Here is a 9851-nt window from a genome sequence, read left to right on the forward strand (position 1 = left end):
ATGGTTGGCTGATGTCTTTCTTCACATGTGTCTTTTGGGAGAGAGTAACCTGCCCTGGAAATTGGAGATCAGGTTGGGAGGGTTGCATCTCAGCGAACGGATAACCCCTGAAGGATATCAAAGGTCATCTCCTTTAAAAAAAAAAAAAGCGTTTCTGACACACATTTCCCATGACCACTCTCTCCTTTATGTACTCTGGCCACACTTCCGTCATATCCTCTATAACTCTTTGATGTTATTTGTAAACTTGTCTGTCTCCATGGCGCTTCCTCCTAAGCTTTAAGGCTGGGACCCATACCAAGTCTTACCTGTCTTGAATTCCCGCTTAACACAATACCTCGAACACAGCATGAGCTTGATGTCTATTGACTAAATGAATGTGGGAAAGCTACATAACTTGGTGAACAGGACCTGGATCTCCTGTGAGAGTAAGGCAAGTAATCGCTTCCATCCCCCATTCGAGGAGCAAAAGTCCTCTAACTTGCTTATCGAAGGGCTGAAATTTTCGGGGACAAACACCAGCCCAGAGAACTGCCGAGGAGGTTAACTTGCTCAGGGAACCAAGAAAAGTCAAGGCCTTGGAAACTGGGCTTCCCTATCTGAGCAGGAAACACGTGGAAAGCGCCGTCCGCGCGCCTGTAACGGCTGTAACGGCTGTAACGGCTGTAACGCACTGATATAAGCCGAATCTACCTGGCCCTTGGGAAATCTGGGGCCCAGGGCGTGTTCTCCATCGTTTCCAGGCAACAACAGTCCCGCCCATCGTTTCCTAGCACTCTGCTTCTCGCTTCCTTACCCAGCTGAGCTCCACTCGACCAATTGACGCACAGAACATCGCCAGTTTGGGCGGTGGTTGGAGGACTCCAGGGATCTGTCACCTGGAGACTCCGCCTCCCTATTTCTCCCCGGCTGCCAGCGACTGAACTGAGCTGAGCGTTTGCGGGCTGCTGGGCAGGAGGTTGCGGTAGGTGGAGAGGCGCGTGGGTGCCCAGCGTTTTGTATCCCCGGCTCCGGCCGCATTCCCAGATACCACAGAGGTGCCTCGGGGCCTGAGTCGTCCCGCCTAGCAAGTCCTTGAGGCCGGAGTGACTGAGGCCCGGGATCTGGACACCAGGGTTTTCCGCGCTGGTCTGGACTTCCTGCGGGGGACCGGGGGACCAGGGGACCAGGGCTCTGATGCTAGCAAAGTTTTGGTGTGGGTGGGTTCAAACGACTTCGGGATGGGGTGGAGCCTCATTGTGACCCTTGGCATCAGTTCATACAGGGACTCCGTCAAGTATCTGGCCCTTTTACTTCCGGGCCATTGCGCTGGCTGGGCGCTCTCTCCTGGAATTATTCAGACCTTTTCCCAGGCAGCCTTCCTAATCTCAAAGGTCCCTCCTGTAAGAAGGTGTCAATTCATCCTATTAGACTAGATAGTTAGGAAAGCCCCCAGGCTTTGTGGGTAGCCCTTCCCACTTAGCTCTGCTCAGGCTACTTTCAGTATAGAGTCCCAAACAGGCAGAGTGATACTGGGTAAAAACATGGCTTTTGGAGCGGCACAGGTCTGGTTTCCAATCAGGGATTCACTCTGTATCAGTAATGTGCCTTTGACAATTACCCTTATGATCCTCAGTTTTTTCATCTGTAATATGATGACAATGTCTATCTTTCCATTTTTCTATTAAAATAAGAACATGACCCGTATAGCCCAGCGTCACCATGTAATGAGCACATGAGTCTTGCATATGACAGTACTCTCTGACAGTTTTCACCAAGCAGCATTTTTATTATCCTGGTGTACTGTATATGGAACTGTGCAGGGCCTTTAGTCTGTATCCTATTGAAAACAGAATTTAATTGGCTGAGGACAGGGTGGTTGCATTTTGGAGATCTTTGGAGAAAAGTGCAGAATGGTTGTCCTCACTGGAAATGTCCTAGAAATTCCTCTGTGTGTGTGTGCGTATATGTGTTAAAACATCCATAACATAAATTTTACCATTTTAACCATTTTTAGATGTACTGTTAAGTGGCATTCACATTATTGTACAACCATCACGACCATCTATTTCTAGAACTTCCCAAACTGAAACTCTGTACCCATTAAACAGTAACTCCCATTACCATCCCTGCCTCCAACCACCATTCTATTTTCTGTCTCTATGAGTTTGACTGCATAGACCTCATATAAGTGGAATCATTCAATATTTGTCCTTTTGTGTCTGGCTTATAGAAATTCCATTTTAAGGGACTTCCCTGGTGGCGCAGAGGTTAAGAATCTGCCTGCCAATGCAGGGGACACAGGTTCGAGCCCAGGTCCGGGAAGATCCCACATGCTGTGGAGCAACTAAGCCTGTTCTCCATAACTACTGAGCCTGTGCTCTAGAGCCCACTAGCCACAACTACTGAGCCCACGTGTCACAACTACTGAAGCCCACGCGCCCAGAGCCCGTGCTCTGCAACAAGAGAAGCCACCGCAATGAGAAGCCCGTGCACTGCAATGAAGCATAGCCCCCACTTGCCGCAACTAGAGAAAGCCCATGTGCAGCAACAAAGACCCAACACAGCCAAAAATTAATTAATTAATTAAAAAAGAAATTCCATTTTAAAAGACAAACTTCATTATGAAAACAACCTGAGTGCAGAGCCAGAAGAGGAACCTAATTACCCTTTTGTCATCTTTTTCTCTGTAACATAGGAATGTAATAGGAGACATTTTAAATTTTAAGAAAAACTTCATAAAATGCTATTACCTTTCTTCCTAAGTCAGTCCTTATTCACTTGAGCTTCTGTTTTTTCAGCTCAGATTCCAAATGAAAATGTTTGGGAACATTGACTCTACAACTACAAGATCTGGCCCGGATCTTTGGGCCGAAATCTGTTCCTGTCTGCCACATCCTGACCAAGAGGATAGTGCCAGCAATGCTTTCTCAGACTCCTTTATGGATTCTTACCCTGCAGGCACAAGCCAGAGGGAGGCCGCCCCAGACTTTGCTGTACAGCCAGCTGTAAAGCCTTGGGCTCCCCTGCAGGATTCAGAAGTGTATTTAGCATCTCTAGGTAAGTTAGATGGCTTTTTTTTTTTCAATCAGAAACTGGTGGTTTTAAGGAAGCATGTTGAAGTTCTGTTACATCAAACCTGGTTTTCTATTCTCAGTTTGTTTTTTTGTTTGTTTTTTGGCCTTACCACATGTATCTGTCAGATGTAATTCTAGGGGGTGTTTCAGGTTGGTTGTTGGGAAGGAGCCCCCTTTTCCTTGTACATCCCTTAACAGTCTTTGTCATCTCCGGCCTCTGACTGTTTCATCTAAATTCTGCTTTATTTATTGGCATTCTGTAGGACACTCTTGTTCACTCTTGGTGGCCCATGTATTCAGATAACCCCAAAGTGTCATACCTTATGCGTCCTGAAAGAAGAAGGTCATGGTCCCAGGGCTACATGTGGATTTATGACGCTACAGTTTGAGAAACTGTTACATTTAATAGACTGGTGGTTGGGATGGGAGTATATTGACATAAAATTCATTCTGCCTCTTGTTAGCCATTTTCATTTTTAAATATTTCCTGAACACATCTTCACTGCCCTGTCCTGTGGCCTTAAGTATTTAGAGAGACTCCTAACACAGGAAAGAGATTCAGATCATCCCGTGCTAGGGGAAAGACAAATATCAGTCTTGGGCAGTGATCGCCAATCTTCAGAATTGTGTTAACCTTTATTATTAGACATCCATGAGACACATCAATGTGTCACAAAACCAAACCTGAGAATAATTATTTGAGGAAGGAAAGGCAATTCAGGAAGAAGAAGCATTTGAGGAAGGACAGAAAGAAGAGTCAGAATAGAGTTTACATGATTGCTAAGAAATTTCTTGGAAAAATAGAAGGAATTTGGTTAATGATGTACTGGAAGAAAAAAAATATGAGAAAAACACAGGTGGAATGATGGCTAATGAGAAAGATGAGGGTGTAAAATGAAATTTATTGGGAAGCCACCAGAGATAGTATAGTAATACTTGCAGCAATGGCCGAGGAGGTTACCAATTCTGTTGTAACAGTCAGAATATCTGTTTAATGATGATAAGGAGAAGAAGCCACAGTCTGAGGAAGCTGAAGAACCAGATCCTTCGGCTTGTTGGTGCTCTGTGCCCAGGGCATATAAGAAACTTTCATGGATTCAGTGATGTTTTTGATTGGTGAAGACTGGTTCAGAAAGTTAAAACTCCACGGATCTTTTCTAAAATCAGTTAAGATGATGATTAAAATGTCCTCCCCTGAAGAAAATAAGAGGGATTCCTGTTGCCTATGGCAGGGTCTGGAAGATAATGGCAAGCAGGTTTGTAGGATGCAAGGCACATATTTCTGCCTGATCACATCTGATCAGGGACTCAGCACCCTCAGAAGGGGGAAGACCTTTTCCAGCCCAAAAGACTACCTCCCACCTTGACAATCAAGGCCTGACAACATAAAGATTGCTTTTATTGCCAAATAAACTTATATCAGAGAATCCACTAAGAGTAACAATTAAAAACTTTTAGCCAGTTCAACCTTAGATATACATAATCCTTTACCCATCCTCCAGGAGAAAAAAACTCCTCAAATATTTAACATTTATCAACTGTAGTTTTTTTTTTTTTTACATGGGTGTGAGGTTTTGGTGGTAACTTGTAGCAACAAAAGATGTTTGTTTTGATCAGTGGGTTCCAGCTGATGCGGCTTGTTTAGAGATGAAAACAAGATTGCAAATCATACAGTTTCTATTGGTGGGCTTGATGTCCACCCCTCCCCTCCAAAAAGTCATCATTTACCTATTTATTATAGTTGGAGGCAAGACTAAATTAAGGCAGAAGGCAAATGGTGGTACCCTTACTTGTAGTCTTTTAAAGGGGCTATCTGTTCATCAATTATACTTAAAATGCAAAGAAGAGTAACTAAACATGTATCACCAGGAAGTCATAATGGACCACTCTCACAGGGATTACAAGATGTTTGTTTTTGTTAGGCTCCAACATCCAGGCCACAAGCAGAACAACCTTCAAAAAAAATGTTGGGAGATTCCTTTTCTTTAATCAGGAACTTAATCACACATAGAGATCTTAAAGGTCTCTTATTATTGAGTTCTCATCAAGTCAATTTTTGTGTCTAATGAACCATCGAATCTCTCTTCATTTTATCTAATTCTTTCTCATGAGGTTTGGAAACCACTTTATGACACTGTAACAAAAAAAACCATTTACTCCTCCAAGAGACTATTTTCGGGAGTTGAAAGAAGAAAATAGTATACACATGTCAAGCCAGGGAAAACAAGCATTTCTTACAGAGATGCCTGCTGGGCTTCTGTGATTTCAAAGAAACCATGCCATCAATTTATTTATGAGAACCTATAAACCCCTTTTCTGGGGTTAAACAATTAAACAGTTATTTGATACAATGCAGAGAGAAGGCATTGGGATGGAAAAAGAGAAATGTACGTTTGTCCTCCTTAAAAAAATGAGCTCTTTTTCAGGGAGTGTGCTTGTACTCATCAGTGAGAGAATTTTTAAGTTGACATTTTACAGTTTTGTTTTGTTTTGTTTTGTTTGGCCGCACTGTGTGGCATGCAGAATCCTGGTTCCCCAACCAGGGATTGAACCCATGCCCCCTGCAGTGGAAGCACAGAGTCTCAACCACTGGACCTCCAGGGAACTCCGGCATTTTGCATTTTAGATTAGTTTTGTTTCATACTCACTTTCCTTGTTAAGTTCAACTTCCTCTCTCTTTAGAGAAGAAACTGAGAAGAATCAAAGGTTTACATCAGGAAGTGACTTCCAAGGACATGCTTCGAACCCTGGCCCAAGCAAAGAAGGAATGCTGGGATCGGTTCCTCCAGGAGAAGTTAGCATCAGAATTCTTTGTGGATGGACTTGATTCTGATGAGAGGTAATTGATTCTCGGTCCAGCTCCAGGTGACGGTCTGTTTCACTGAAAGCATTTCTCTTCCTCTAAAGAAGTCAGGGAGAGTGACATCTGAGTCCAGATATAAGTTGATATCAACATCAGCTTTTCTGAGCTAAAATCATCCTTTGTAAGGTTGCTTTATTTGCTTAGTCCAGTGGCAGATTTTTGGGAATGAGTATTTTTGCCAAAAAGCAAATTCCCCACCTACATCTTTTCTTTTTTTTTTTGGCTGCATTGGGTCTTCGTTGCTGCGTGCGGGCTTTCTCTAGTTGTGGCGAGCAGGGGCTACTCTTTGTTGCCGTGCACGGACTTCTCATTGCGGTGGCTCCTCTTGTTGCGGAGCATGGGCTCTAGGCATGCAGACTTCGGTAGTTGTGGCACACGGGCTCAGTAGTTGTGGCTCGCATGCTCCAGAGCGCAGGCTCAGTAGTTATGGCTCATGGGCTTAGTTGCTCCGCGGCATGTGGGATCTTCCCAGACCAGGGCTCGAACCCGTGTCCCCTACGTTGGCAGGTGGATTCTTAACCACTGTGCCACCAGGGAAGCGCCCCCACCTACATCTTGATCACAGGTTGAACAGAGTTGAGAATAAACTATTGTCTTCATTTTTAAGTACACACTGTGCTTGAGAAAGTAGTAATCAATCAATAACTGGAACCAAGTCTTCTTACCTATGAATCTCCACTGGCTTACAGAGTTTCTGTCATATTTCTGTCAAATTTGAGTAGACACTCAAATTTGTGTAGACCAAATGAATGAATTTCTTAAGCGTCTACTATGAAGGCACTGTGCTTGATGTCATAGGCATGGAGGGGAGATGTAAAGACGTTTTAGAGCCTTTTTTTGGTCCTCAGAACTAGGTGGGGAGAGCCGACAAATATATATGTAGACATACCTAACAAAGCGAGGCAGCATAAGAAAAGAGCCAGGTGAGTGGAAGTGACAACGTGCTTTAGGAGTTGAAAGACCGTTGAGCTCCCTCTGGGGTCTGGTTTTGCACCAAAGGAGAACAGTATCTGCAGATGGGCTGGATGCAGAAAGGAGGAGAGGGCATTCTGCCACAAAGAGCAGGATGGTGCTTGACACCGGGGATAGGAGCTCTGCCACTTCCTGGTTGTATGTTTCTGGGTGAGTAACCTGTGTGTGCCTCAGCTTCCTGCTCTGTAAAGCAGGAGTAGTACCTCTTACCTTATAGGGTTGTTATGAGCATTAAATGAGTTACTATGTATAAAGCACTTAGAACAGTGCCTGGCACAGGGTCAGTACTGTGTGTTAGCTATTCTTAATATTATTCTTCCTAACAGAATTTTAAAATTCAGTAAGAAATTATTCAAAATGAAAATCAGTGAGGGAAATAAAGACCTGAATTTTAACACAAGGTCTTAGGAGAATATGACTTAACCTAAGTTTACATCATAGCGTTAACACTGATTTTGAGAGTCCCATGGTATCAGATGAAGATACTGCTGCTGAAATCATGGACAGTATGTGAATAGAACTTCATGGTTACATTTTATTTTTTAATTTGCAAAGTATTTTCACTTACATTATCTCAAATATTGCATCAGTGTGCCCCCAGATCCTTCAGAAATCAGTGTGGCATCTAAGGTCAGGTCAACGTCCCTCTGAGAGTTCAGAAAATAATAGACATTTTACTCTTTTCTTTTCCCAATTGAGCCTTAAACGGCCCCAAATACAAAAGATGAAGATGCACAGATTTCTGAGCCTCTATTCTCTCCTCTTGAATATTTCCTTCCTCTCCAGTTCTGAGAAGAAAAGACAACTTTCTCCTGCATAATTCTCAAATAGGAATTCTTCTTCTCAGAAATCAGATCAGCACCAAGACTCAAGTTCATGTTTCTGTGTATTTATTAATACCTAAAATAACGTGGTTTTCCCTTCCTTATAGAAATAATTGAAACAATTTTATGAAAAGTATGGTAGATGAAGATTAAATACCCACATAGCACCTTAGTCCCCTGAGCTATGGGCACCTGTTGAGCTGTGGGCACCTGTTGCCCTGCGCCTACATCTGTGGGAATGCTTCTTTCTGTCAGTGTTCAGAACAAGCGCCAGGAAACAGTAGATGTGCATTTGCTTTCAAACTTCAAAGTATATGTTTTAAACACAGGCCATTTTGTAGTGGAATTGTGTGGTTCTTCATGTATGTGAAGGCCAGATGTGACCCTCCTCATGGCATGCTTTTGGCAAGGGAGCAATGGGCTGGGAAATCCTACTGTCCACAACATGATTCCCTCATTTTAGGTGTCTAAAATCTGCTGGTTATGGCCTTATTTCTTGGCTTATGATTTTTTGCTATTGAAGAGCACAGAATGAGGTTTATATTATTCCTAGTCATTTGCAGTTTACCGTGAATGTCTAATAGCTTTAGAGTGGAGGATCCTGGGTACTCAAGGAAGGTGGGAGGGGGACATTCCCCCTCCCCACAGATCCAAACAAAAAAGAGCCCCCTGGCATAGTGGCCATTCCTTTGTAGGGGACATTGCTACTCAGATGTTTCCATCTGGGCATCTTGCTGTAGAAAGAACAAACAAAAACACACGAAAAATCGTGCTTAGTACAACTAAGTGCTATAAGTATAATTGAGCCTCAGACTACCTCAGGTATAAGAGATTTCAAGATGCTCAGGTTTCTGCCTCACTAATAATTTGGTATTTATTTGAATGTTTCCTCCCCTTGACAATTTCTCTTCTCTCCAATTTTGAGGAAAAAAAGACGGGACTTAGGCATAGGCTCTTTAGCTGCTCTCATCAAGCCTTCAGAGACTCTGCATTTGAAGACGGCCTGGTGCTGCTTGTCGCGCAAGTGCCCACTAGGGGGTAAATTATGCCACGGGCTGCCAGGATGCACAGCTGTCAGAGGAGTATCTGTGCTCCCCATGTTAGCAGTGAAAAACAATTATAGGAAGAAATTGGTGGTGGGCGGGAAGGCAGTCTTTGAGTAACTGAGATAATCATTAAGTAATTAATCAGTGAGGTCTGATGCAGCCACCCTTTTCTCCTGCTCTTTCCTAGCACCTTGGAACATTTCAAGAGGTGGCTCCAGCCAGATAAAGTAGCCATCAGTTCGGAGGAGGTCCAGTATCTGATTCCTCCAGAGTCGCAGGTTGAGAAGCCAGCACCCGGGGACGAGCCAGCAGCAGTGGAACAATAAATTACACACACACAGGCCCAGCAGCTGTCTTGGGTCCGGAGGGAGCAGCAGAGAGCTTGGCAGCGGCAGCAGCAAGGAGAAATCTAGGGAGGGAAAAAGCCCAGCCTTCCACTCCACCAAGCAAGCAGCTGCGGGCCCCTGAGGACTTGCTGGGGGCTGGCACGTGTGACTGTCTTGGGTAAAGTGACTGACCCAGTGTGTGCTGCATCAAAATACCGCCTTCCTCTCTGTCTGACAGCTTGTCCGAGCTCTGTTGCTGCAGGTGAGAAGTCTGCTAAGAACCTAGTGAAGGACCAAGTGTGAAAGTATTTGGAGAAACTGATACCCTTGTGTATAATGTATAAGTTAAGTGAGCCATATTTTTTCTCGCCTCTTCTGGATGTTCCCGCCTGTGTTCTAAGCGTTCCCTTGGTAAATTGTCAGGGAAGAGAGTGAAGTCTGCTTCCTTGAATCCAAGACCCATCTGAGGCTTCTCTAACAAGTCCATAATAAATGTAGGGACTTTAGGAAAAAGATGCTGGGCTTTTCCTTCGTCTGATTTGTTTCTTGTGGGGAAAATGAACGAAGGAAGTGTGAAAATATAGGTGTTTCTGTGTATACATGTATCTTTTTAATTTCATGCATGGTTTCTCCCCTGACTTCCTCTGGCACTTAAAAAGAGCCAGGTTCCAAATTAGATTTGTGTTTATGGTATTGGTATTTGAAACCACTCCTGAATAATTCCACACCTGCTCCTTGTGGCAGCTTTCCTGGCTAAGCCTATG

At 43.8% G+C, this 9851-nt stretch overlaps 1 protein-coding gene across 2 annotated transcripts; it reads left to right on the top strand.

Annotated features, from left to right (window-relative positions):
- Positions 1-859: 859 nt before the first annotated feature.
- On the top strand, positions 860-9602 carry CCDC32 (coiled-coil domain containing 32). Of its 2 annotated transcripts, none has more exons than XM_081226853.1 (4): positions 860-964; positions 2781-3039; positions 5739-5895; positions 8949-9602. In XM_081226853.1, exons 2-4 carry the CDS (start codon positions 2793-2795, stop codon positions 9085-9087), a joined length of 543 nt encoding a protein of 180 aa, XP_081082979.1. In that variant the 5' UTR covers positions 860-964; positions 2781-2792; the 3' UTR covers positions 9088-9602. The 2 variants fall into 2 exon arrangements, with proteins under 2 accessions (XP_081082979.1, XP_081082980.1); XM_081226854.1 differs by having other exon boundaries at positions 875-964; positions 2786-3039.
- The last annotated feature ends 249 nt before the right edge of the window (positions 9603-9851 follow it).

This window comes from Mesoplodon bidens (assembly GCF_964165515.1).
Source record: "Mesoplodon bidens genome assembly, chromosome: 3".
NCBI classification, from domain to species: Eukaryota; Metazoa; Chordata; class Mammalia; order Artiodactyla; family Ziphiidae; genus Mesoplodon; species Mesoplodon bidens.

Coding starts and splice junctions, on each gene's coding strand:
- CCDC32 (XM_081226853.1), top strand. CDS start 2,793: ATGAAAATGTTTGGGAACATTGACTCTACAACTACAAGATCTGGCCCG. Junction 3,040..5,738: donor AGTGTATTTAGCATCTCTAG/GTAAGTTAGATG, acceptor CTCTCTCTTTAG/AGAAGAAACTGAGAAGAATC. Junction 5,896..8,948: donor GGACTTGATTCTGATGAGAG/GTAATTGATTCT, acceptor GCTCTTTCCTAG/CACCTTGGAACATTTCAAGA.